Source organism: Macaca nemestrina, chromosome 17 (genome assembly GCF_043159975.1).
Source record: "Macaca nemestrina isolate mMacNem1 chromosome 17, mMacNem.hap1, whole genome shotgun sequence".
NCBI lineage: Eukaryota > Metazoa > Chordata > Mammalia > Primates > Cercopithecidae > Macaca > Macaca nemestrina.
This window is the reverse complement of record NC_092141.1, coordinates 48,655,578-48,682,753: the sequence shown is the minus strand read 5'-3', so window position 1 is coordinate 48,682,753 and position 27,176 is coordinate 48,655,578. Positions and strand designations below refer to the sequence as shown.

Sequence of the window (27,176 nt, the reverse complement as noted above, 5' to 3'; positions counted from 1 at the left end):
AGAATGTAGTGGTGCAATCACTGTACTCTTCACCTCCCCGGCTCAGGTGATCCTCCCACTTCAGCCTCCTGGGTAACTGGGACTACAGGAACATACCACCATGCCCAGTTAATTCTTTTGTAGAGATGGGGTTTAGCCATGTTGCCCAGGCTGGTCTTGAAATCCTGAGCTCAAGCAATCTGTCTGCGTTGGCCTCCCAAACTGCTGGGATGACAGGTGTGAGCCACCACATCTGGCTTTTATTGTTTTCTTTTCACATGATTTCAGGAAAGTAGATTTTCATGTGTAAACATATTAGTTGTTTTACAAATGTCATTTTTTGAAGTTTTTTGCATTGTAAATATTGTATATTTTTGTCAGAATATATCAAGAAGTAACTGTAAATCGAGGTGTCACTAGTGCAGTAAGGCACTAGTAGTGCAGCTCTGACATTTTCAGAGTCCTCAATATTTTAACTAATTTATGAGAGGGAGTGTTTCTTTTCAGAGAGGGCTGTAGGATCTTCACTTCCAGTTAGATTGCCAACAGAGGTCTTACTCTCACTTTAGGGCAGTATTTGTCTATAATATTCCTCCAAGTGCACCTCTGACTGCACCTGTGTTCATTGAAAGTTTGATTCTGAAATATAACCCAGCCTCTTGAGGTGAAGGTTCTGAGTCAAATATTACCAAATAGGCAGTTGTTTCAACAGGAATTCATATTCTTAGTTTTCCTATATTTTCAGTTTGTATTTAGCAAAAATTAAAGATACTCATTTTTACTCTAACTAAAAAAGTTATTTTAAAAAACTACTATTTTTTCATTTTTATTAGTGTTTAAAAGGAACTCTTCTTTTATTTCTAACATATGCCACCTATGGGTACATGTCAACTGAATAAAAGAAAGTAAACATTTAAAACATATGAATACCTCATGAAATGAATAATGAAGACTCATCTTTAGATGGAAAAATATACCAGGTTCTACTTATGAAATAAATTATGTGAATAAGATTACAAAAGATGGTAGTCTGTTTAGGCAGGCCTATTAAAAGCATTAAGACTTGAGTACTGGCTATTAAAGTGAGTAAATGGCAATATTATAAAGTTAAACACATGCCAAAAAACATTTTCCAGAGGACTGGGATTGTAACAATACCATTAATGAGGGCAAAGAGGTCTTAATGCAATTTGCACTTTCTAAAGTTTCAAAAAGAGGCTTTGAGTTAGTGTATTATTAATGTACTGAACATCTGGAACTGTGTAAGAGCTATGGACATTGAGCAAATGCAGGATTTCCCCACTAGGTCGCATTCGAACTTATTGCCTCCCTAGTGAAATACTAGTTTTAAAGAAGTTTGACAAAATAAAATGACAATATCCAGATAAGACATGGACATTCCAAAGTGTCTTTTAGTTTGTGAGATCTGACTTTTAAAAAAATTGCCTATGAGGTTAACAAATTGAAGTGATGTGAACACCAATTGGTAAATTAAATCATCTCTATCACTATATGTTGACTGGTCTCCCTATATGAATAGTATTTACCCTTTATGAGCTATTAAGATATTTACAACAAAGATACCTCACATTTTTTATATATGTAAGCCAAAAGACCTGAGAGACAGCTCTGTGTCATTGTACTTTCCTTTAATTTGATTTTTAGGTGCCTAGTTAGGATACCTAAGAGAATTTAACAGTTGAGTTATTTTTGTGTTTGGTTATTTATGTGATTTCTCTGGCAAGACGAAAATAGTTAAGCTGTCTAAATGTGTAATTCGAATGTCACCTGCAATGAGAATATAAAAGCTGTAGACCTAAATATTTTGTTATCTGAAACTGAAAATTTGCTGTAGGCCATTTTCGCTAAAATAAGAGTATGTTTTTGCTATAGAATTGTACTCCAAATTTGCATGTAGCCCCTGTGTTATCCTTAACAAAAGGTTTTAAGGTACTTAAAAAAAAACTCCACTGAAGAAATTAAAATAAACACATTGTGTTCTGTGGAAATGTGTCATAGTCACCAAATTCTCCCTTTTATGAAGTGTTCCTCATAGCTCTTTGCCTGAACTAAAATCTGGATAGACACAGAGGACATGCCACTTCGTCAGACCTTCCAAATTGTGACCGTCCTTTCCTCTCATAACTTGTAGTATTTCAGACTTAGTATTCTATTTACTCTCCATTGTTCTTTCTAAATCTTTACCTGTCTGTTTTCTTCTGGAAGGGAGGGGAGAAGAAAGGAAGGGAGGAAGGAATGAGTGAACAAAGTCTCAGCTAGAAAAAACTAGTCTTTCCCCTTCATCTTTGCCATCTTACAAAGCATCTGGATACTCTTATTTTTAATATTTTATGTTATTTTTATTTACTTTTTCAGATAGGGTCTTACTCTATCGCCCAGGCTGGAGTATGGTGGCATGATCATAGCTCAGTGTAGCCTCAACCTCCAGGACTGAAGCAGTCCTCCCATCTCAGCCTCCCACGTAACTGGGATCACAGGCACATACCACCACACCTAGCTAATTTTTGTATTTTTTGTAGAGACAGGGTTTTGCCAAGTTGCCCAGGCTGGTCTCGAACTCCTGGGCTCAAGTGATCCTCCAGCCTCAGTCTCTCAAAGTGCTGGGATTTCAGGTGTGAGCCACTGCACTCAGCCAACTCTTCTTTTATTAAGGACTTTGGCACCTGGTTTTACAGTTATGTTTTACCCCTCCCTACTCTCCTCCCTGAACTTCCATTGTTTTGGACCTTCGTTTTTCATTCATTTATAAAATTTATTCGACGAGTATTTACTGACCACTTTCTATATGTAAGGTACTCTCTGATGTGCCATTGTTTTGGACCTTCATTTTCCATTCATTTATAAAATTCATTCAACGAGTATTTACTGACCACTTTCTATATGTAAGGTACTGTTCTATATACTGGGCAATCAGCAGTAAGTAAAACAGACAAAAATCATTGTCCTTTTATATTCCAGGGTGAGAGACAGAAAATAAATGAGAGACACAGAAGGCTACTAATATGTTAGATGATATTATGGACTGAATGTTTGTATCCCACCACATTTTTTATGTTGAAGCCCTAACCCCCAGTGTGGCTTTATTTGGAGATGGGGCCTCTAAGGAAGTAATCGAGGTTAAATGAGGTTGTAAGGGTGGGGGCCTTATCTGATAGGATTAGTGTTCTTGTAAGAAGAGACACCAGAAAACTCCATTGCTGTCTCTCCCTGTCCCTCTCTGAATAGAGAGGAAAGGCCATGTGAGGACACAGAGAGAAGGTGGCTGTCTGCAAGCCAGGAAGAGAGCCCTCATCAGAAATCAAGTTAACAGGCACCTTGATCTTGGACTTCATAGCCAAGAAGTAAGAAATAAATTTCTCTTGTTTAAGCCACTCAGTCTGTGGCTTAAACTAACAATTTTAAGAAATAAATTTCTGTTGTTTAAGCCTCTCAGTCTGATATTTTTGTGTGGTAGCCTGAGGGGACTAATATAGTTGGTGATAAGTGCTATGTAGAAAACTAAAGCAAGGAAAGGGGGAAAAGAGGATCCTGGGGTTGGAGGTTTTTTTGGGGAGTTTGGAGGATGATCATTTAGAACTTAATTGGATGGTTTCGGAAGGTCTGTCCGAGAAGGTGACAGTGAGTAAAAGTGTAAAGGAAGAGAGGAAGCAAACCACTCTGATTTGGGGGGAATAATGTTCAGATAGTAGGAATCTTGAGATAGGAGAGTACCTAGTTTGAGCAAAAGGAAGCCAGGGTAGCAGAGCAGGACTGAAGTATGGGGAATTGAAGGAGATAAGGTCAAAGAAATAGCTGGGTAAAATCACACCACAGTAAGCATTTAGATTTTGTTCGAAATGCAATAGGAAGCCATTGGAGGCTTTCAACTTAGTTTTAAAAGGATTATGTTGGCTGCTGTATGAAAAATGGACTGTAGAGAGCATAGGCTGAAGCAAGGTGACTGTTAAGGTGTCTGCTCTAATAATCTAGATGATAGATGGTGATGGCTTGGACCACTGTGGTAGCAGTAAAGATAGTGAGAAATGTTTAGAGTCTAGATAAATTTAAAAGTAGTGCTGGCAGGATTTGCTGATGAATTGGATGAGCAGTAATAGAGATGAGGGGCTGGGTGTGGTGGCTTATGCATATAATCCCTTTGGGAAGCCAAGGTGGAGGATTGCTTGAGCCCAGGATTTCGAGACCACCCTTGGCAACACAGCAAGACCTTGCCTGGTTTTTGTTTGTTTGTTTGTTTGTTTTAAAAAGCCAGACATGGCAGCGCATACCTATAGTCCCAGCTACTTGGGAGGCTGAGGTGGGAGGATCGCTTGAGCCCAGGAATGTGAGCCTACAATGAGCTGTGGTCATACCACTGCACTTCAGCCTGAGCAACAGAGTGAGATCTCATCTCTAAAAAGAAAAAAAGAGGAAATAAGGTTTTCTTGCTGGTCCCCCTTTTTTAATCTGTACTCTCCCACTAGGCAATCTCATCTCTATGCATTGTTTTTTAGTTTTATCTTTTGTCATGCTTTCCTAATATATAATTCAATTCTGACTTCTACCTTAAGTACTATGCCCATATAGCCAACTGCCATATCAATATTTCCATTTGAATATCTTAAAGGCAACAAACTTAATCTTTCCTTCCAGTCTTGGTCCTTTTCCAGTGTTGCCTGTATGAGTGAATGGTACTGTCTTAGTTCATTTTCTGTTGCTTGTAACAGACTACCCTACCTCAAACTAGGTGATTTATTTTTTAAAACGAATTTATTTCTTCCAGTTACAAAGGCTGAGAAGTGTAAGGCCGAGAGGCTGCATCTGGTGTGGGCCTTCTTGCCGGTGGGAACTCTCTGCTGAGTCCCAGGGTAGCTCAGAGTATCACAGGGCAAGGAGGCTGAGTGTACAAGCTTGAGTCTCTATTCCTTTTTGTATAAAGCCATTAGTCCTACTCCTGTGATAAACCATTAATACATGACTGGACAAATCCATTCATGAGGGCAGCACTCTTGTTACCCTGTCACCTCTTAAAATCCCCCACCTCTCAATGCTGCCACATTAGGGATTAAATTTCAACATTTTGGAGAGGACAAATGTTCAAAACATAGCAGGTACTGAAATCATATTTGGGCTAATCATATACCTACAGAGCACCTGTGAACCTTTTTCTCCCTTCCCTGTCATGTCCCATCTAACACTATACCTTATTCATTTTAATTTTAAATATTTTTATAACCTGCTGACTTTTCTTTCTCTACAGTTAATTTTCAAAAAGATAAAGTCATGGCTCACATATAAAGTTAACACCTACCACAGATTTTATTAAAATCACTGATTAATGAAGAAAAAGTATGGATTTGGCCAATTCAGAGAGCGTTTAAGGATTTATGTACTTGTAGGCAATTTAATAAAGGAACAGACTAAAAGAAAACTGGTTGATGTACCAGAGGGCAATAAATAGTAACCTTTGGGGTTATCTTTTCTCCTGGACAGAAATGATTTGTATTTGTATTAGACAAAAATATCTAAGTTGAAATATAATTTTGCTAAGTCTGGAACCTTAATTAATAGTGAACAGTGAGTTCAACGAAGTGTATTTCCCTAGATAATCTTCTAGTGGGCTTTTGCCTCCATTTGAAATGGAAAGTTTGTACCGTTTCTTTTTTATCTTATTCTCAAGGTTTGCATATTTTTTCTTAACTTATTCTAATTCAACCTACCGCCATCTCTGGATTACTATATTAGTAGCCTAAATGTATATGTTATAACCCCTCCTGTAACTCATCATATTAATAATCAGACTAATGTTGTTTAATTTTTATATTTTGTATTTGTGAAATATGTGTGTATATAAGTCTACAAAACTAATATGTACATTTTAAATAATAATAAAATGGAGATCTGAGTATCCATCACCCAGCTTAAGAAATAGAACATTATTTCTACATTAGAAGCCTCCGTCTGGCCAGGTGCAATGGGTCACGCCTGTGATCCCAACACTTTGGGAGGCTGAGGGGTGGATCACCTGAGGTCAGGAGTTCAAGACCAGCCTGACCAATATGGCGAAACCCTGTCTCTACTAAAAATACAAAAATTAGCCAGATGTGGTGGTGTCCGCCTGTAGTCCCAGCTACTCGGGAGGCCGAGACAGGAGAATTGCTTGAACTCAGGAGGCGGAGATTTCAGTGAGCCGAGATTGTGCCACTGCACTCCAGCCTGAGTGACAGAGTGAGACTCAGTCTCAAAAAAAAAAAAAAATCCTTCATTTGTTCCTTCCCAGTTGTAACCCCCCGAAAGCTAAAGGTATTAGTTTTGTGAGTTTTTAAAAGTTATATATATATATTTTCTCAAAGAACATATTGTTCTTGAACTTTATATAAATGAAATCATATTTGTTATCTATCTGTATTTGCATTTTTTACTCAACACCTAAAAGTTTGTGATTCATCCTTGTTAATATGTGAGAAACCAGTTCATTTATTTATATTACTACATAGTATTCATTTGTGTGTTCTTTTCAATTTTTGAAATTGTGGTAAAATGCACATAAAATTTACCTTGTTTTTCTTTTTTTGAGACGGAGTCTCGCTCGTCACCCAGGCTAGAGTGCAGTGGCACGATCTTGGCTCACTGCAAGCTCTGCCTCCCGGGTTCACACCATTCTCCTGCCTCAGCCTCCCGAGTAGCTGGGACTACAGGAGCCCGCCACCATGCCTGGCTAATTTTTTGTATTTTTATAGAGATGGGGTTTCACTGTGTTAGCCAGGATGGTCTCCATCTCCTGACCTCATGATCCACCCACCTCGGCCTCCCAAAGTGCTGGGATTACAGGCGTGAGCCACCGCGCCCAACCGCTAAAATTTACCTTTTAAGCATTTTTAAGTGTACAATTTAGTGCCATTGAGTACATTCATGATGTTGTGCAACTATCACCAGTATCCCTTTCCAAAACTTTTTAATCATCCCAGTCAGAAACTGTACTGATGGAACAATGACTTCTGTTTAGCCCCTTCCCTCAGGCCCTGGTAACCTCTGTTCTACTTCCCATCTCTAAGAATTTGTCTATTCTAGGTACCTCATATAAGTGGAATCATATAATATTTGTACTTTGTGTACAAAACTACAGTGGCTTTTTTCACTTACCACAACATTTTCAGGTTTATCCATATTCAAGCATTTGTCAGAATTTCATTCCTTTTATAGTTGAATAATTTTCCATTGCATGTAGGTCATATATTTTGTTTATCTGTTGATTGACACTTGAGTTGTTTCCACTATTTGGTTATTGGGAATGATGCTTCTATAAACATCAACATACAACTATTTGTTTGGATCCTAGTACTTTCAGATATTTGAGGTTATATACTTAGGAGTGGAATTGCTGGATCATATGGTAATTTTATGCTTATGAACTTTTGAGGAACTGCCAGACTGTTTTCCACAGCAGTTGTACCATTTTACATTTGCCACCAGCAATGTGTGACGGTTACAGTTTCTGCATGTCCTTGCAACACTTACTTTTCTTGTTTGGACAGTAGTTATACTATTGGGTGTGAAGTGGGACTTCATTGTGGTTTTGACTTGCAGTTTCCTAATGACTAAGGATGTTGAGCATCTTTTCATGTCCTTTTGGGCCATTTTTTTTTTTAAATCTTTCAAGAAATGTCTATTAAAGCCCTTTGCCTATATTTGAATCTGTTTGGTTTTTTTGTTGTTCAGTTGTAGTAGTTCTTTATATCTTCTGCATATTAATCTTTTATCAGCCATATGCTTTGCATTCTGTGTATTATCATTTAACTTTCTTGACAGTATCCAAAAAAGTTTTATAATTTTTATGAAATCCAAGTTTATCTGTATTTTTCTGTTACTTATGCTTTTGGTGTCATAGCCAACAAATCATTGCCAAATCCAAGGTCATAAAGCCTTCCATTTTTTTTCTTTTAGAGTTTTATATTTTTTAGCTCTTACAGTAATGTCTTTGACCAATGTTGAGTTAATTTTTGTTTATTATGTAGGCAAGGTGTTACTTCATTCTTTTTACATGTAGTGATCCAGTTTTCTCAACACCATCTGCTGAAAAGAACCTTCATGCATTGTTTCAATAATACAGAAAAGCATTTGACAAAATGCAACACACTTTCATGATACAAATTCTCAACAAGGTAGGAATAGAAGGAAATTACCTGATTATAATAAAGGTCATATGTAAGAAGCTTATAGCATACTCAGTGGTGCAAACTGAAAGGTTTTCCTCTAAGATCAGAAACAGGGCAAGGATGCCCACTCTTGCCACTTCTGTATAACATAGTACTAGAATTCCTAGCCAGAGCAATTAGGCAAGAAAAAGGAATAAAAGTCATTCAAATGGAAAAGCAAAAAGTAAAATTGTCTTTGTTTACAGACATGATCTTTCCTGAAGATCTTATTTTTAAAAAACTGTTAGGACTAATAAATTGAGTAAAGTTGCAATATGCAAAATTAACATACAAAAATCAGTTGTATTTCTATACACTGACAACAAACTGTCTGAAAAGGAAATTAGGAAAACATTTCCATTTGCAGTAGTACCAAAACAAATAAAATACTTAGAAATAAAACTTAAGGAGGTAAAAGACTTGTATATTGAAACCCATAAAACATTTTTATATATACTGTTTTATTTTGATTCTTATTTCCTCTTCTGTTTTCCACAGTGGCTACGCTGTTTTATATTCCCACCAGCAATACACAAGGATTCCAATATCACAACATCTTCACTAACAGTTATTTATTTATTTTTTTAAATAATGGCCTTCCTAAAAGTTGTGAACTAATATCTCATTGTGGTTTTGATTTGCATTTCCCTGATAATTACTGATGTTGAGCATCTTTCCATATACCTGGTAACAGTTTGTATGTCTTCTTTGGAGAACTGTTTATTCATGTCCTTTGCCTGTTTTTCAATTTTTTTTAAATATTGAGTTTCTTAATATATTTTGGATATTAATCCCTTATCAGATATATGGTTTGCAGATATTTTTTCTCATCATTTAGGTTACCTTTCTACTCTTTTTTTTTCCTTTTACTGTGCAGAAACCTTTTAGTTTGTTGTGATCCCAATCATATGTTTTACTCTCGTTGCCTGTGCTTTTATGTCATACCCATCAAATCATTGTTAAATCTAGTGTTACAAAAATTTTCTCCTGTATTTTTTTCTAAGAGTTTTTTTTTTATATAGACAGAGTCTTGCTCTGTCGCCAAGCTAGAGCGCAGTGGTGCAATCTTGGCTCACTGCAACCTCCGCCTCCCAGGTTCAAGTGATTCTCTTGCCTCAGCCTCCCGAGTAGCTGGGACTACAGGCGCGTGCCACCACATCCAACTAATTTTTTGTATTTTTAGTAGAGACGGAGTTTCACCATGTTAGCCAGGATGGTCTCGATCTCCTGACCTCGTGATCTGCTCACCTTGGCCTCCCAAAGTGCTGGGATTACAGGCGTGAGCCACTGTGCCTGGCCAACAGTTTGAAATCTTACATTTAAGTCTTTAATCCATTTTGAGTGAACTTTTGTGTATTGTGTAAGATAAAGGTCCAGTTTTACTCTTTTGCATGTGGATATTGTTTGCCCTAAACTATTTGTTGAACAGACTGTCCTTTCCCCATTATGTATTTTTGGCACCCTTGTTGAAGATCAGTTGATCATACATGTGTGGATTTATTTCCAGGCTCTCTATTCTCTTCCAGTGGTCTATATGTCTGTCTTTATGGCAATGCAATTACTATTTTGATTATGGTGGCTTTGTAAGATGTAAATGTCATGAAGCATGATGCTTCTAGCTTTGTTCTTCTTTCTCAAGATTGTTTTGATGATTCCAAGTCATTTGTGGTTGCATATTAATTTTTGTATTTTTTTTCTATTTCTGTAAAAAATGTCATTGGGATTTTGATAGGAATTACAATGAATCTACATTTGTATTAGTCTTTAAAGTCAGTGGTGCCCAACCTTCTTAGCACCAGGGACTGGTTCTGTGGAAGATAGCTTTTCCACAGACCTGGGTTGGGGGTGGCGGTGATGGTTTCGGGATGAAACTGTTCCACCTCGGATCATCAGGCATTATATTCTCATAAGGAACATATAACCTAGATCTCTTGCATGCACAGTTCACAATGGGGTTTGCACCCCTATGAGAATATAATGCTGCTGCTGATCTGACAGGAGACGGAGCTCAGACGATAATGCTCGCTCACCTGCCACTCACCTCCTGCTGTGCAGCCTGGATTCTACCAGTACCGGTCTGTGGCCTGGGGGTTGGGGACCCCAGCTTTAAATGTTTCATAGAGGACTGTGCATAGTGGCTCACACCTGTAATCCCAGCACTTTGGGAGGCCAAGGCAAGAGGAGCACTTGAGGACGGGAGTTCAAGACCAACATGGGCAATATAGTGAGACTCTATACCTACAAAAAAAAAAAAAAAAAACAAACTACCAGGTCATGGTGGCTCATGCCTGTAGTCCTAGCTACTTGGGAGGCTGAAGTAGGAAGACTGCTTGAGCCCAGGAGTTTGAGGTTATAGTGAGCTATGATCACACCACTATACTCCAGCCTGGGTGACAGAGCAAGACTGTTTCTCAAAAAAAAAAAAAAAAAAAAAGCAAAGAAATGAAAATAAAAAATTAAATAAATAAAAATATTTTGTAGAATTGACATCGAGGCCATTTATGTCCTTAGCTTTTCTTTGATGGGAGACTTTTTGTTACTGATTCAGTCTCCTTACTAATCTGTTCAGATTTTCTGTTTCTTCATTATTCAGTCTCGGTAGGTTGTATATTACTAGGAATTTGTCCATTTCATCTAGTTTATTTAATTTATTGGCATATAATTTTTCAGAGTTATCTTTTATTATATTGGTGGCATCAGTGTCTCTTTTTTCATTTCTGATTTTCTCTTTTTTTTCTTAACCAATCTAGGTGAAGACTTGTCAATTCTGTTGATCTTTTCAAAAATCAACTCTTAGTTTTATTGTTTGTTTGTTTTTCTGTTCCATATTTTATTTCTGCTCTAATCTTAATATTTCTTTCCTTCTGTGAACTTTGAGTTTACTTTGTTCTTTTTCTAGTTTCCTGAAGTGTAGAATTGGGTTACTTGAGATCTTTGTTTTTTAATGTTGGCATTTACCGCTATAAACTTTCCTCTTAGTACTGCTTTTGGTGTATCTCTACTTTTGGTATGTTGTGTTTTTTTTCCATTGGTCTCAAGATAATTTCATAACTTTCCTTTTGATTTCTTTTTTGACCCATTCATTGGTTGTTCAAAAGTGCGTTAATTTTAATATTTTTGTAAATTTGCTGGTTTTCTGATGCTGAATTTTAGTTTCATTCTGTTGTGGTTGCAAAAGATACCTGATATTAATTTTAATCTTACATTTGTTAAGACTTGCTTTGTTACCTGACACATGATCTGTCCTAGAGAATGTTCCATATACAGTTGTGAAGAATATGTATTTTGCTGCTGTTGGGTAAAATGTTCTATATATGTCTGTTAGGTCCATCTGGTCTCTAGTATTGTTCAAGTTCCATTTCCTTATTGCTCTTCTCTTTGGGTGTTTTATTCATTACTGAAGGTGAGATATTAAACTTTCCTACTATTCTTATATTGCTGTTTATTTCTCTCTTCAGTACAATTAGTATTTGCTTGCTATATTTGGGTGTTCTGATGTTGGTTGGTATATATTTATAGTTGTTAAATATTCCTGGTGAATTGACCCATTTATCATTATATAATGTCCTTTTTTTTTTTTTTTTTTTGTCTCTTGTGACAATTTTTTACTTAGAATCTATTTAGTATCCTAGAATTGCCACCCCTGCTGTCTTTTGGTTACCATTTATAAGTAATATCTTTTTCTATCCCTTCACTTTCAGCCTATGGATATCCTTAAAGTGAGTCACTTGCAGACAGCATTTTTATCTATCCAGCCCCTTTATATCTTTTGCTTAGAAAATTTAATCCATTTACACTTAAAGTAATGACTGATAGGGAAAGACTTACTATTGTCATTTCAATAATTGTTTTCTGTCTAACTATAGCTTTTTTGTTCCTCTTTTCCTCCCTTGATGTCTTTTTCCGGAGAATAAAAATTAATGTAATAACTTCTTAGCTGTGTTTATAGAATTAAAGTAGTTCTTCCTGTTTAATTAAAGCATATTGTGCAGAAATTAACTATTTTACTAATGTTTTGTTTTATAGTCTTATTAAGAAGTTTATTTCTAAAAATAAAGGTAAAATTGAGGAAATAAATTATCTTATAAAAACTGATCAGTTGCTGTTTTCCAGAGAATTTTGGGTGGTTTCTTATAATGACTTGTCCAAATTGTGTAGAACTCATAGTATATAACAAGCAGATAAAACAGTTCAATTTAAGTAATAATCTCTAATATTATTAGCTTTTGTCTTTTTCATTTATTCAGCTTTATTCTTTCTTTGCATTTGCTATGTTTCATTTTCTAGCTTCTTGGAAAGAATAGTTGATTCTTTTATGTTGACATTTTAAAAATAAATATATTTAAAGCTATAAATGTATTTCCAAGTATTGCCATTGCTGTATGCCACATGTTTCGAATTGTGAGTGCTTTACTTATTCATAACTAAAGATTTCATGAATTCTACTGTGTTTTTCTATTTAACTCATATGGTTTTTAAGAATATGAGTTTTACAGCCACGTGTATTGGTTCACACCTGTAATTTCAGCACTTTGGAAGGCTGAGTCTGGAGGATCCCTTGAGACCTGAAGTTTGAGACTAGCCTGTTCATCAAAGCACGATCTCGTCTCTACAAAAAATATAAAAATTAGCTGGGTGTAGTGGCATGCACATGTAGTCCCAGCTACTCAGGAGGCTAAGGTGGAGGGATTGCCTGAGCCTAGGAGTTCGAGGCTGCACTGAGCTATGATCTTGCCACTGCACTCCAGCCTGGGTGACAGAAACCCTGTCTCTAAAATCAATCAATCAAGATGAATTTTTGTTTTGGGCTTGACTTTTAATCTACCATGACTTTATATTATTGACTTTTAATCTACCATGGCATAATTGTTTAAATATGCGATCAATATGATAAGGATTGCTTAAAATTTGTGGAATGTCCTTTCGTAATCTAACCTATGGCTGTAAATATTCCATTTGTGCCCATATATTTTCTACTTCTTGGCTGAGTCTTTCTTTATATCTTTTTTCAATGCAGGTTATTAATGATGATCAGATATTCAGATAATGAGCTTATCTGCCTATATACTTAGTAAAGTGATCTTAAATCATCTTCATTTGAAGACTATTTAAGAATATTAAGAAACTTCACCTTAGGTTTAAAGAGAGAACTTAAAGTTTGTTAACTTTGACAGAGATTTTTTGTTTTTTGCTTTTGCTTTTGAAATTGCCAAGATAATAGTGGTATTAGTGGTAGTGGTGGTAGAAATTGCTGAGATAATAGTAGTAGTAGTAGTAGCAGTAGTAGTAGTGGTAGAAATTGCCAAGATAATAGTAGTAGCAGTAGTAGCAGTAGTAGTAGTGGCAGTAGTAGTGGTAGAAATTGCCAAGATAATAGTAGTAGTAGTAGTAGCAGTAGTAGTAGTGGCAGTAGTAGTGGTAGAAATTGCCAAGATAATAGTAGTAGTAATAGTAGCAGTAGTAGTAGTGGCAGTAGTAGTGGTAGAAATTGCCAAGATAATAGTAGTAGTAATAGTAGCAGTAGTAGTAGTGGCAGTAGTAGTGGTAGAAATTGCCAAGATAATAGTAGTAGTAATAGTAGCAGTAGTAGTAGTGGCAGCAGTAGTGGTAGAAATTGCCAAGATAATAGTAGTAGTAGTAGCAGCAGCAGCAGCAGCAAAGTTGGTGGTAATTGTAACAGCAGCAGCAAACTATGTGCCAACACCATTCAGATCTCTCTAAATCTGTTAATAAATTTAACCCCATAAACACTCTATGAGATATATTGTTTTCTTCATTTTATAGATGAGAAAAGACACAGAGAGATTAATATACTTGCTGTAGTCACATTGTAGTCACATTGGCTTAAACAAATGGAGGAAAGTTTGTTTAGCTAGACACACAAAAAATAATTTTTTTCTTTCCTCTCTTTAGTTACTAGAAAAATTAAAAGAACGTTGGCTCTCTACTGGTTTATGGCATAATCTGGAGTTGGTGAAGACAGTCATTGTAGAACCACAGGGAGGAGAAAAGACAAATTTTGATGAATTACTGCAGGTGTACTATGATGCAATCAAATACAAAGGAGAGAAAGGTAACTGGAAATTATTTCATGGTTGGTGAAAAAATATTTTTTATTACAAAGTAAGAAGGTACAATTATAATTTTGTATTTTTAAATGAATTACACTTAAGAGAAAAATTATAATCCTGAGTGAAAAGAAAATAAACTGGGTAAAGAAATTCTTTTAATTGTACTTGTTCTCCTGTGAATATTTTCACTTGGGTATGCTGATTCAACTTTAAGAAAAATGATGCCATCATCTCACAGTCTTCAGTGCACTACCTGAAATATTTTGTGCAAAAAGACAGGATATATATAAATATATTCCTTACTAGCCAAATGAGACCTATATTTTGATGCAATTAGTACACTTGGTGCTTATATTCTATTACATAAGATAAACTTGAATTTTCAAAACATAACTGAAAACTTAATTCCAAGTTAGAGCATATCCATGAAGAGTTTGATGTGAGGCCAGGCGTGGTGACTCTTGCCTGTAATCCTGGCACTTTGGGAGGCTGAGTCGGGCAGATCACTTGAGCCCAGGAGTTTCAGACCAGCCTGGGCAACATGGTAAAATCTTGTCTCTACAACAAATACAAATATTAGCAGCTTGTGGTGCATGTGCCTATAGGTCTAACTACTTGGGAGGCTGAGGTGGGAGGATCACCTGAGCCTAAGAGGTCAAGGCTGCAGTGAGCTGTGATTGTGCCACTGCACTCCAGCCTGGCTGACAGAGTAAGACCCTGTCTCACAAAAAATAAAAATAAAAAAATAAAATAAAATAAAAAAGTTTGATGTGAAGGGATAGTAATAGTTTATGAACAATGCAAGAAAGAGGTAATATAGCATGTCAGTATCTTTTTATGGTGTTCTCTGTCTGTTTTAAATACTTTTAAATATATTGATTCCATATGATATGTATTATCAATTAAAATTATTTCAGTTATTCTGAGAATTTTACTTTCAGGTGTAAAGGTAATAATGCAACTTCAATTTTTATGAAATAAACCTGTTTATAATCAAATGGTTCATATGCAAGTTGCTATTCTGACATGTTTTTATTGTATAAGTCATCTGGAAGATGCACAGTTTGTAAATTGGTTTGCTACCCTTTTGCATATAAATGTAATTTTGTTTCCCTTATTTACTTAAAGACATTGAACTGTTAAAACTTTATCTCATAATAGTGTTTTATTTTGATTATTTTAAATTTGCTACTATAATTACTATTTTATAATTACTATAATTATATATCAGGTATTTTCAAAATGCCAAGAATAAGCAATTTCTGATAATTTTGGATATGCTTTTTTCTGTTGTTTAAGATGGAGCTCTCCTGGTAGCAGTTTGTCGTGGTAAAGTGAGTGAGGGTCTGGATTTCTCAGATGACAATGCCCGTGCTGTCATAACAATAGGAATTCCTTTTCCAAATGTGAAAGATCTACAGGTAGGCCATCAAAACTTTAAGTTTTATTATTACAGGAGTCATTGGTTTTGTATAAAGTTAATTGCAGGGATCCCTCATTTTATTGAGCTTTGCTTTATAGTGCTTTTTTACAAATTGAAGGTTTGTGGTAACCCTGCATTGTGCAAGTCTGTCAGCACCATTTTTCCAACAGCATGTGGTCACTTGTTTCTGTGTCCCATTTTGGTTAATTCTCACAATATTTCAAACCTTTTCATTATTATTATATCTGTTAGAGTGATCTGTGATAAGTGATCTTTGATGTTACTATTGTAATTGTTTTGGGGCGCCTCATACTGTACCCACATAAGAGAGCGAACTTAATTGATGTGACATATGTATGCTAACTGCTCCACTGACTACCCTTCCCCCATTTCTCTCTCCTCGGGACTCTCCATTCCCTGAGAGACAACAATACTGAAATTAGGCCAATTAATAACCCTACAGTGGCCCCTAAGTGTTCAAGTGAAAGGAAGTATTGCATGCTTCCTACTTTAAATCAAAGATGAGACATGATTAAGCTTAGTGAGCAAGGCATATTGAAAACTGAGACAAGACAAAAGCTAGGCCTCTTGCACCAACCAATTAGCCATACTGTGAATGCAAGGGGAAAGTTCTTCAAGGGAATTGAAAGTGTTACTTTAGCAAATGTACAAATAATAAGCAAACAGCCTTATTATTGGTATAGAGAAACGTTTAGTGGTCTGGAAAGAAGATTAAACTGTCCATAACATTCTCTTAAGCCAAAACTTAATTCAGAGCAAGGCCCTACCTCTCTTCAATTCTGTGAAAGCTGAGAGAGGTGAGGAGGCTGCAGATGAAGCTAGCAGAGGTTGTTTCATGAGGTTTAAGGAAAGAAGCCATCTCCATAACTTAAAAGTGCAAGGTAATGCAGCAGGTGCTGATGGAAGCTACAGCAAGTTATCCAGAAGATCTGGACAAGATAATTGATGAAAGTGGCTATGCAAAACAACAGATTTTCAGTGTAGAAGAATCAGCCTTCTGTTGAAAGGAAGATGCCACCTAGGACATTCATAGCTAGAGAGGAGAAGTCAATGCCTGACCTCAAAGCTTCAGAGAACAGGCTGACTCTCTTGTGATGGGCTAATGCAACTGGTAACTTTAAGTTGAAGCCAATGCTCATTTAACATTTTAAAAATCCTAGAGCCCTTAAGAATTATACTAAATCTACTCTGCCTGTGCTCTATAGATGGAACAACGAAGTCTGCATGACAGCATATCTGTTTACAGCACGGTTTACTGAACGTTTTAAGTCCATTATTGAGATCCACTCCTCAGAAAAATCAATTCCTTTCAAAATATTACTGCTCATTAACCATATATGTGGCACTCAAGAACTCTATGGAGATGTACAAGGAGATTAATGTTGTTTTCATGCTTGCTAACAAAACATCCATTCTGCAGCCAATGAATAAAGGAGTAATTTCTACTTCCAAGTCTCGCATTTCACAAGGCTGTAACTGCTATAGATAGCGATTCCACTGATGGATCTGGACAAAGTCTATTAAAAACCTTCTGGAAAGGATTCACCGTTATAGATGCCATTAAGAACATTCATGATTCATGGGAGGAGGTCAGAATATCAACACCAGCAGGAGTTTGGAAGTCACTGATTCCATCCCTCATTGGATGACTCTGAGGGAGTTAAGAGTTCAGTGGAGGAAGTAACTGTAGCTGTGGTGGAAATAATAAGAGAACTAAATTAGAAGTGGAGCCTAAAGACATGACTAAATTGCTGCAATCTCATGAGGAAACTTAAACAGATGAGGAGTTGCATTTTATGGATGAGCAAAGAAAGTGGTTTCTTGAGACAGGAACTATTCTTAGTAAAGATGCTATGAACATTGTTGAAATGACAACAAAGGAGTTAGAATATTAAATAAACTTAGTTCATGAAGCAGCAGCAGAATTTGAGAGGCTTGACTCCAATTTTGAAAGAAGTTTTATGATGGGTAAAATGCTATCAAAGAGCATCTTATGCTACAGAGAAATCTGTTGTGAAAGGAAGAGTCACATGATAGAGCAAATTTCATTGTTGTCTTATTTTAAGAAATTGCCACGGACATTCCAACCTTAGCAACCACCACCCTGATCAGTCAGCAGCCATCATTGAGGCAAGACCCTTTGCCAGCAAAAAGAGTGACTCACTGAGGGCTCAGATGATCATTAGCCTTTTTTAGCAATAAAATATTTTCAAGTTAAGGTATATGCATTTGCTTTTGAGACATACTGCTGTTGCCCACTTAATAGACTGCAGTATAGTGTAAACGTAACTTTTGTTATGTGTTGGGAAACCAAAAAATTCATGTGACTGACTTTGTTACGATATTCTCATTATTGGGGTGGTCTGGAACCAAATTTGCAATGTCTCTCAGGGATGTCTGTATACATTTTCCTGTATCCTTAGACATTTTTAAGTCTTTGGTGAATCTGAATGAGTGAGAAAAGTTTAGTAGATGTAGATTTTATTTTATTTTCAATTTACACTGTCTTTTGGTCAACGAGAGTTATTTTCAAAGTCTGGTCCTGGGTCAGGTGCATTGGTATCACCTGGGAACTTAATAGAAATAAAGACTTTCAGGCTCATCCAGACCTGCCGAATCAGAAACTCTGGAAGAGGAAACCAGCAATTTGTGTTTTATGTCTTTTAACCACAGACTTATGGGTTTCTCCGGGGAATCCTGGGGTCTTTTGTCCACCTGGCTCCCTTCTCTCCAGTGTCCTGCCTTGCAGATTTTGTGATTTAGTCACTCCATCTTCTGATCTCTTCCACCTCAGCTCAACAGGACCACTGCACTCTGCTTGTACTTTAATGCTCTGTGCTGTGGTCAGGAAATTATACCCAAGCAGAGAACTGGGATAATGGAGTTCACCTAATGAATTCCACTTAGCTCCAGAATTACTGTCTTGTGCTGTTTGGTGTCTACTACCTGAAAACAGTTGCTCTGTTTTGCCCGGTTATGCGATTACTTACAATGGAAGAAATACTCTCAAACCAATTACTCAATCTTGGCCAGAAACAGTTGTATCTCATCATCACTGATTGTTTCCTAAACAATATATTTGAAAAACTATAGTAATAATTTGAGCCTAAGTTGAAGTTATTGTTCATCAAGGAGGATTTTCTTTTACTTCCTACAGGCATTGGAAAGTGCTGGCAATCTGAGAAAACTTGAGATTTTTTGGCCTCTGAGCTGACTTATTGATTATGACCTATATCCCTCCTCCCAGGGTACAATCAGTTAGAGTCTCATACCAAAGCAGGAGTTCTTTCATTAGAATAGTTATCTTTTTAATTGTTAATACTTTACTAGGCACTGTGAATTAGATAATTTTACTTTTATTTTTCTAGTCCATAGCAGTCTTTAGGTAACATTAACAGTAATAAGCAGTATTTCTTTTGTTAGCCCCTACTCTTCCTGTAACCTCTGGACCTCTTCAACATTTCTGAAAGTCCTCAGGGGGTATCTCACTTGATGATTCATAGTCCAATACTTTTTCAGCCTCCAGTAACTTTGGTGGTTTCCAGTACCTTTCTCCAGTTAACCAGTGCTACTGCTGAGAGCACTAATGGCTATGCCCAAGGCTGGGTCTCCTATTCTAAAATGGCTGATGCTGCCTTGACTACTGCTACTGATGAAACAGTTGACATCTACCCAAGAAAAACTACTGTCACCAACAACAGCACTAGTGCTGCATTCCACTGAAGCAGAGTGCTACTGATGGCACGGCTATTGGCACTGGTATTGTCTCCTTTTAATGTCTTATCATTTTACTCTAGCCCTACATTATTGCACTAAGGCTGCTTTGTTAAATTGGAAAGAACCATTTTCCCTTCTTTAGACCATACCTTCTTCCAATATGTTAATAAAATACAGTTTTTTCCCCTAAAACTAATTATTTCCATTTTCACCTATGTCCTCTGTCTTCCTTGGACCCTGCATATGAGTTCTTGAGAGCTGGAAAAGAAGAAAAACTTTATGGCTAGTACTAGGTTGTACTAAATATTATACATACAAAGTAACAAGGCCTAAAGGGATAATCAAGATTATATTTCTGATTTACATATGAGGAGAAGAGAAGGGAATGATATTCAGAGTAGTTATCAAAATAATTTGAACATTTTCCATAATTTTTAGTAAAAGAAAATAAGCTGCAAGAAAATAGAATGAGAATACAGGTATTTATTATGTTATTCTTCATTATTTTCTAAAAATTCTTAAAATTAAAAAAGTACATTTGTGAGGGAAGGAAATTCCATTTCTCTTTTCTTCACCTTTGCATCAACAGCTATGATTTTGAACATTGTTATACCAGTCTGGGGTTCTTAGTGCTTTTCCTCAGGATAAATTCTTCCTAGACAATATCTTAGTCTATCATGCAAAAAAGACACCTGGTGGCCTCCTCTGACATTCCTCAGTCATGATCCTATTTGTCATAGTTCTGCTTATGTGCATAAAACAGCAAAATAACAGAAGCATCAATGGGTTCTGGGTAAAGGGGAGGATGGTGGTTCTAAAGGGTTATCCCTAGTGGTTCCCAAAAGGTGCAAGTAGGGTGGACACAAGAATAGTTCAAGCTGCAGGGACAAGGGATAGAAAAAGTGAAATTATTTACCAGCAGTACTAGATGTGGGAAGTAGATTTCTTATTGCCATATGTCTGGATCAGTTCTTCTTCTGTAACAACTCCAAAACTTAGTGACTTAAAACAGCAATCATTTATTACAGGTCATACATATATGGAGTGATTGGGTGGCAGATGATCTAGACTTGGGCTTGGTTGGTCGGCGCTCTTCATTTTAGCTGGGCTCAGCTACTCTGCCCTAGTTGGCTGATCTGTGTTGAAGTCAACTGAGTCAGCTCTGTTCCACCTGTATTTCATTCTTTGTGGACCAACAGACTAGCCAAGGCATGTTATCATTGCAATGGCAGTAGTACAAGAGGGCAGGTTTAACTGTGTAAGCAATTAAGTCAAATACCTATTTACATCACATCTGCTAACTTCCTGTTGCCCAAAACATGTCCATGCATAATCTCAAAGTCAAGGAAGGGGAGAAAAGGGATAATTTCTACCACATATGACAAAGGACTTAGAATCATGACTTCAAAAAGGAGTCCTCAACTATCGCATTTTTTCATAACTAAAGGGTATTTGTTAGTTATCCATTTATAAGACTGGTGTGTTGTAAATTTTAAAAGTATAAGCATGCAGTTTTTATGATGACTAAGAAGGCGTTTCATCATTTGGAAATGCCCAGAATATAGCAGTGAATACCTAAAATACTTGAAATATGTCAGAGCATCATTATGAGTGATTTCTTAAAATTTTTATAAATGGTTAAACAAGTATTTGAAAATATTTGTATGCCTCTATGGAATATAAAAGTTAAGTTTAAAATTCTAATGCAGTCCAGTTTATCTATTTTTTGTTTGTTGCCTGTGCTTTGGTGTCATATTTAGGAAAACATTGGCAAATCCAACATCATGCATATTTGCCCCTAATGTTTTCCTTGAAGAGTTTTATAGTTATAACTCTTTAATTTAGATATTTGATTCCTCTTGAGTAAATTTTTCTATGTGATATATGGTGAGGTCCAACTTCCTTATATCTAAAGTGAATCTTTTGTTGACAGCATATAGTTGGATCAGGTTTTTAAAAATCCATTTGGCCAATCTCTGCCTTTCAATTGGAGAGTTTAAACCATTTACATTTAAAATAATTATTGATAGGAAAGGACTTACTTCTGCTATGTAGCTATTTGTTTTCTTGCATCATGTGCTTTTTGTTCCTCAATCCATCATTTCCTTTTTTATATTTAGTTGATTCGCAATATACTATTTTGATTCCCTTCTTTTAGATGTATTTTTTAGTTTTTAGTATTTACCTTGGGAATTATAACTATCATATGAGTCTCTCTTCCTCCCTTCTTACATTGTTTATTGTCACAGATTCCATCTTTATACATTGTGTGGCTGTTAATTTAATTTTTAATTATTGTTTTATGCATTTGCCTTTTAAATAATATAGGGAAAACAGAGGAGTTGCAATTCAAAAGCATATTATAGTATTCACCTGCATAATTACCTTTACCAGTGTCCTTTATTATTTCCTAAAGCACATAGTTAGTGTTTATAAATATGTTTTATAATCTGTTACATGGTGTACCTTGAGGATAGGGATAATTTCTTAAGCATTTTTGTGTCTCTACAACTAAGATATTACCTAAGAACATAGTGCTGAATACATGTTTTAGTTAATGATTGAATGGGGTTTTAATAGAAGTTATTAAAATTGTATTTGACTTTGTTATTTGTTTTTAAAAACAACAGCAACCACCCTCCATTCCTGGAGACTTTAAGGATGGAAATGATAGTAATCATTAGATGATAATGAACAGGATGGTAGTAAACAGTGATATGACTCATAAGGAGGCAATACAGGGTAGTTATAGTAGTAAATCATTAGAGGATATGTAAAAGGGAGTGCTCAATCCTCAACAGCATCTTACACTTTATCTAATACATAGTAGAACATAGTGGAGGGAGTATCTTTTATCGTCTATATTGGCTATCCCTCTTTTGGTATTTATTTATTTATTTAAATATTTTTATTTTATTTCATAGACAAAGTCTTGTTCTGTTGCCCAGGCTGGAGTACAGTGGTGTAATCATAGCTCACTGCAGCCTTGAGCTCATGGGCTCAATTGATCCTCCTGCTTCAGTCTCCTGAGTAGCTAGGACTATAGGCATGTGCCACAACACCTGGCTAATTTTTTTTTTTTTTTTTTTGGAGAGGTGAGGTCTTGCTATGTTGTGCAAGCTGGCCTTGAACTTCTGGCCTTAAGGGATGCTCACACCTCAGCCTCCCAGAGTGCTGGGATATAATGCCAGGTGTGAGGCATCATGCCCAGCCTGTATTAGTTTTTTATTGCTGTGCAACAAATTGTCACATAGTGGCTTAACAAACATTTATTATCTCAGTTTCCATTGGTCACAAGTGTGGGCATGGCTTAGCTGGGTCAGGGTTCCACAAAACTGCTGCAATCAGTGTGTTGGCCAGGCTGTGTTCTATCTGGCACTTGGGGTCCTTCTGTGGTTGTAGGACTGAGGTTCTTCCTAATCCATCCAGGAGGCAGTCTTTTTAAAAGTTTTTTGAAAACAGGGTCTCACTCCATTGCCCAGGCTGGAGTGCAGTGGTGCAATCATGGCTCACTGCAGCCTTGGCCTCCTGGGCTCAGGTGATCTTCCCACCTCAGCCTCCTGGGTAGCTGGCACTACAGGCACACGCCACCACACCTGGCTAATTTTTAAACGTTTGTTTGTTTGTTTCTTTTAGAGACAGGATCTTGCCATGTTGCCCAGGCTGGTTTCAAACTCCTGAGCTCAAGCGATCCACCTGCCTCAGCCTCCCAAAGTGCTGGGATTAGAAGTGTTAGCCACTGTGCCTAGCCCTAAGGGGCACTCTTGGCTTCAAGAAGCTATTCACAGTTCATTACCATGTGACCTTTTCACAGGCCCCCTCGTATCAAGACAGTTTACCTCCAGAGGCCAATAGGAAGCTGTCTAGCTCCAGTCAGCCAAGACAGAGTCTTACACAACTTAATAAAATTATGGAGAAAAAAATAAAATTAAAAAATCATGGGAATAACTTCCCATCATTTTTGCTATATCATATATAACCTAATTAAGAGTGACTATCCCAGAACCCTTTCCATATTCTGTCGGCTAGATGCAAACCACTGGTTCTGCCCTCACTTAAGGGGAGAGGATTACAAAGATGTGACTCTCTGTGTATCACCTTAGAGTGTGTCTGCCATACTCCTATTCCCTATAAAAAGAGATGATGATCTAAATGATCTCCATAGATGGCTCTTCCAAAACTAAAACTATGCTTCAAGTTATAGGACCTTAAATTAGAATTTTATAGTTTTCTTTTACATTAACAGTCTATCATGAAATAAGTAAAGGTTATTTATTAAATACAAATTTAAATATTCTACCTTATAGAAATGAAACAGCCGATTTCTGCATTATTTTGTCTATTTCATTCGAATTCACATTTAAAAAGGTTAAGATCATTCAGTCAGAAAAGTGATTTGAGTGGGAAAAAGAAGGCAGTGACATTACTTTTATGATACTAAAATTTTTTCTTAAATTTGAGAAAGATTATGGAAGTAAAAGTTAAAATACAGTTTAAAATACTAACATAAGACTTTGCAGTCTCAATAGCAGGGTTTGGCTTTTTGAGAAGAAGGAAAATGTATGTTAGAGCCAAAAATATGACTCCTTTGGCTGTGACCAGGATTTCCTCTTCCCACCTTAGGGACTAGAAAGTAGAGGTAGGAAAATTTCATTTTGGAGCCAAGTGTGACTTGTTTAGTTCAAGTCATAATTTATTGCACATACCTGAGGGACCTGAAAATAAAGAAACCCACTATGAAATGTTGATAATGGGCTACTCTGAAGGTAAGCATTAAGCTAACTTTCCCAGTGAGGATTTTTTTTCACTTCCACCTTTCCCAGATGCTTCTGATCATTCATAAGGATATACTTAATCGTATAATAGTTAAAAAGAAAACTTTCTGTGGACTAAACCAAAGCATTTGAGGGGCATGAGAATGAACCAAGGCTTTTATATGACTAGATGTCAATGGAAAAGTATAACTAAAATAAAAGTTGTTTTCTTTTTCATGTAATTAAGTCACAGTATAACAAGGCTGCCTTTTTAATGGATATCTAAAGCAAATCCTCTGGGCAATTACTATGATCTAACAACCACGGGAGTATTCAGCTTTATAACTGAGGCATCCACCTCTCCGATTGGTGACATGGATGTAGTTTGTGAGACATGATAAGGTACAAATATATTTAGGTTTTAAAATTGCATTTTATTTGTATTGCCTAGCATAGTTTATTATACTAGTATATAGAAAAGTTCTCCTTTGTAGGTATTGTTCCTTTACTTCTCTGAAGAAAAATTTATAAAACCATGGCATGTGGCTAAAAATGTTTATATTTTTAAAATGTTGAAGTGGTATGTTAGATTTTTATAATTGGTTTAATAAAATTTGATGGTAATTTTCATTGTCAGAAGTGCCCTTACAATGATTAAAATAATTTATCATGCTAATAAATTTTATATTTGTGGGGTTTTTTGGTAACATAGTATGTTGAGTTACCAAACTAGATTTTATTTGGAAAGTATTTAAAATTCACATAGTGATCTGAATGTCTATCTTACTATTAACATACAATAACCATTATGAGTTCCTTTTTTTGTTTAGGAAATTTCTCTTAGCTCTGAATGTACCAAACTATTTGGGTATATATTATTATTATTATTATTATTTTGAGATGGAGTCTTGCTCTGTTGCCCAGGCTGGAGTGCAGTGGCACAGTCTTGGCTCACTGCAAGCTCCGCCTCCTGGGTTCACGCCATTCTCCTGCCTCAGCCTCCCGAGTAGCTGGGACTACAGGCATCTGCCACTACGCCCAGCTAATTTTTATGTATTTTTTAGTAGAGACAGGGTTTCACCGTGTTAGCCAAGATGGTCTCCATCTCCTGACCTCGTGATCCGCCCACCTTGACCTCCCGGAGTGCTGGGATTACAGGCGTGAGCCACTGCATCCGGCCCGGGTATATATTATTTTAATCAATTTTTTAAAATTACATTTATGACTGAAAAATTCAGTCATCTATTTTACTTATATTAGTTATTGACTTTATAACAAGCAGACACTTAAATAAATTGATAGCTTCCATGCATTGTTGGCATTTTATAAACCACAGAAAAAGACAGGGTGCTTTCCCTAAAGAATAACAGCATTAATAAAGTAGAGTGTACATTAAACCATGTTAAACCAGTGCTTTCAACTGTCGAAATATTATCAGATGATGGTAGTATTGGAATTAAAAAAATTTTTTTTGAGACAGAGTCTCATTATGTTGCCCAGGCAGGTTCTGGGCTCAAGTGATCCTCCTGCCTCAGCTCCCCAGCAGCTGGGATTACAGACCGCACCAATTGCACCTGGCTATGTTAGAATTATTAAATCCAACACATTTCTTTTTAAGGAGAATGATATTGTTCCATTATTATTCTTTTGCTTTGACAGCATTGTGTATATTCACAACAAAATGAATGAGGGAGGGAATGTAAAGTACTGTAGTATATCAAGAGGAACTTGATTTCAGAAACGTTTTGGGTAGATTCATCTGTTCCTTTTGAGTATATTTATACATCCCTTTTGAATTACTTTTCTATCAAAATTGTGTTAATGACGGCCAATGCCTGTTATCCCAGCACTTTGGGAGCCCAAGGTGGACAGATCATTTGAGGTCAGGAGTTCAAGACCAGCCTGGCTAACATGGTGAAACCCTGTCTCTACTAAAAACATAAAAAATTAGCTCCGATGTAGTGGCATGCATCTGTAATCCAGCTACTCCAGAGGCTGAGGCAGGAGAATCACTTGAACCTAGGGGGCGAAGGTTGCTGTGAGCCGAAATTGCGCCACTGCACTCCAGTTTGGGCAACAGAGCGAGACACTGTCTCAAAAAAAAAAAAAAAAAAGTTATGTTAATGATATTGAATTTTTTTCATGCATTTATTCATTCATTTTACAAACTTTTTTAAGAGCTTAATTTGTACAAAATGCAGTAGGTGTAAAAATGAACAAGATGCTGTCTCCACACTAGCAATATCAATAATTTATGAAAGAACAGGAACATATAACAAGATGCTTTGGTGGAATAGAAACCAAGTGCTCAGATGCTTAGGAAAGCTGAAGTTGACCAACACGTTTCGCCTCCCTTGCAGGTATCAATTTACTTTGACAAACTTGCCTAAAAGGGATGGAGGAGCCAGAGAGATAAGATTTGAATCTTCTCTACAGCGAGATTCAAATATACAAACATTTGATGGAATGACCTCATCAGAGGTTAGATTACAACAAAACTATTCAGATTATAAAACTTCAGAATAGGCTGGGCGCAGTGGCTCACACACATACCTGTAATCCCATCACTGGGAGGCTGTGGTGGGCAGATCACTTGAGGTCAGGAGTTGGAGAACAACCTGGGCAACATGATGAAACTCTCTCTCTACTAAAAATACACACATTAGCTGGGTGTGATGGCACAATCCCAGCTACTTGGGAGGCTGAGACACTAGACACTAGAATTGCTTGAACTTGGGAGGTGGAGGTTGCAGTGAGCCAAGATCGCTCCACTGCACTCCAGCCTGGGTGACAGAGAGAGACTCTGTCTCAAAAAGAAAAAAAAAAAGAAAAAGAAAGAAAAGAAAAAAGCAACTATTCAGAATATAAAGCAACCTTTTTTTTTTTTTTTTTTTTTAAAGTATCTGGCTAGAGCACTAACTATTATAATAGACTCAGGGGACACAGTGATACACAACACAGTTTATATTCCCCCTTCTCATGTTGCTTATAGTCTAGCAAGGAATATTGACATTAACGT

At 36.5% G+C, this 27,176-nt stretch overlaps 1 protein-coding gene and 1 long non-coding RNA gene across 6 annotated transcripts in view; one reads left to right on the top strand and one right to left on the bottom strand.

Annotated features, from left to right (window-relative positions):
- Positions 1–27,176, bottom strand: part of LOC105476850 (uncharacterized) — a 158,531-nt gene that overhangs the window by 50,798 nt on the left and 80,557 nt on the right. Inside the window, exon 3 of one of the 3 annotated variants that reach the window (XR_011615682.1) lies at positions 4,266–4,389. The exons of the other annotated variants lie outside the window; for them this stretch is intronic. This is a non-coding gene — a long non-coding RNA (uncharacterized lncRNA). The remainder of the gene's footprint in view (positions 1–4,265; positions 4,390–27,176) is intronic. 3 annotated transcript variants of the gene reach the window in all.
- LOC105476851 (BRCA1 interacting DNA helicase 1) overlaps positions 1–27,176 on the top strand; it is a 176,769-nt gene that overhangs the window by 101,669 nt on the left and 47,924 nt on the right. For all 3 annotated transcript variants that reach the window (XM_011733115.3, XM_011733116.3, XM_011733119.2), the window contains 2 exons: positions 14,085–14,244; positions 15,542–15,663. In XM_011733115.3, coding sequence (XP_011731417.2) covers positions 14,085–14,244; positions 15,542–15,663 — 282 coding nt within the window. The remainder of the gene's footprint in view (positions 1–14,084; positions 14,245–15,541; positions 15,664–27,176) is intronic.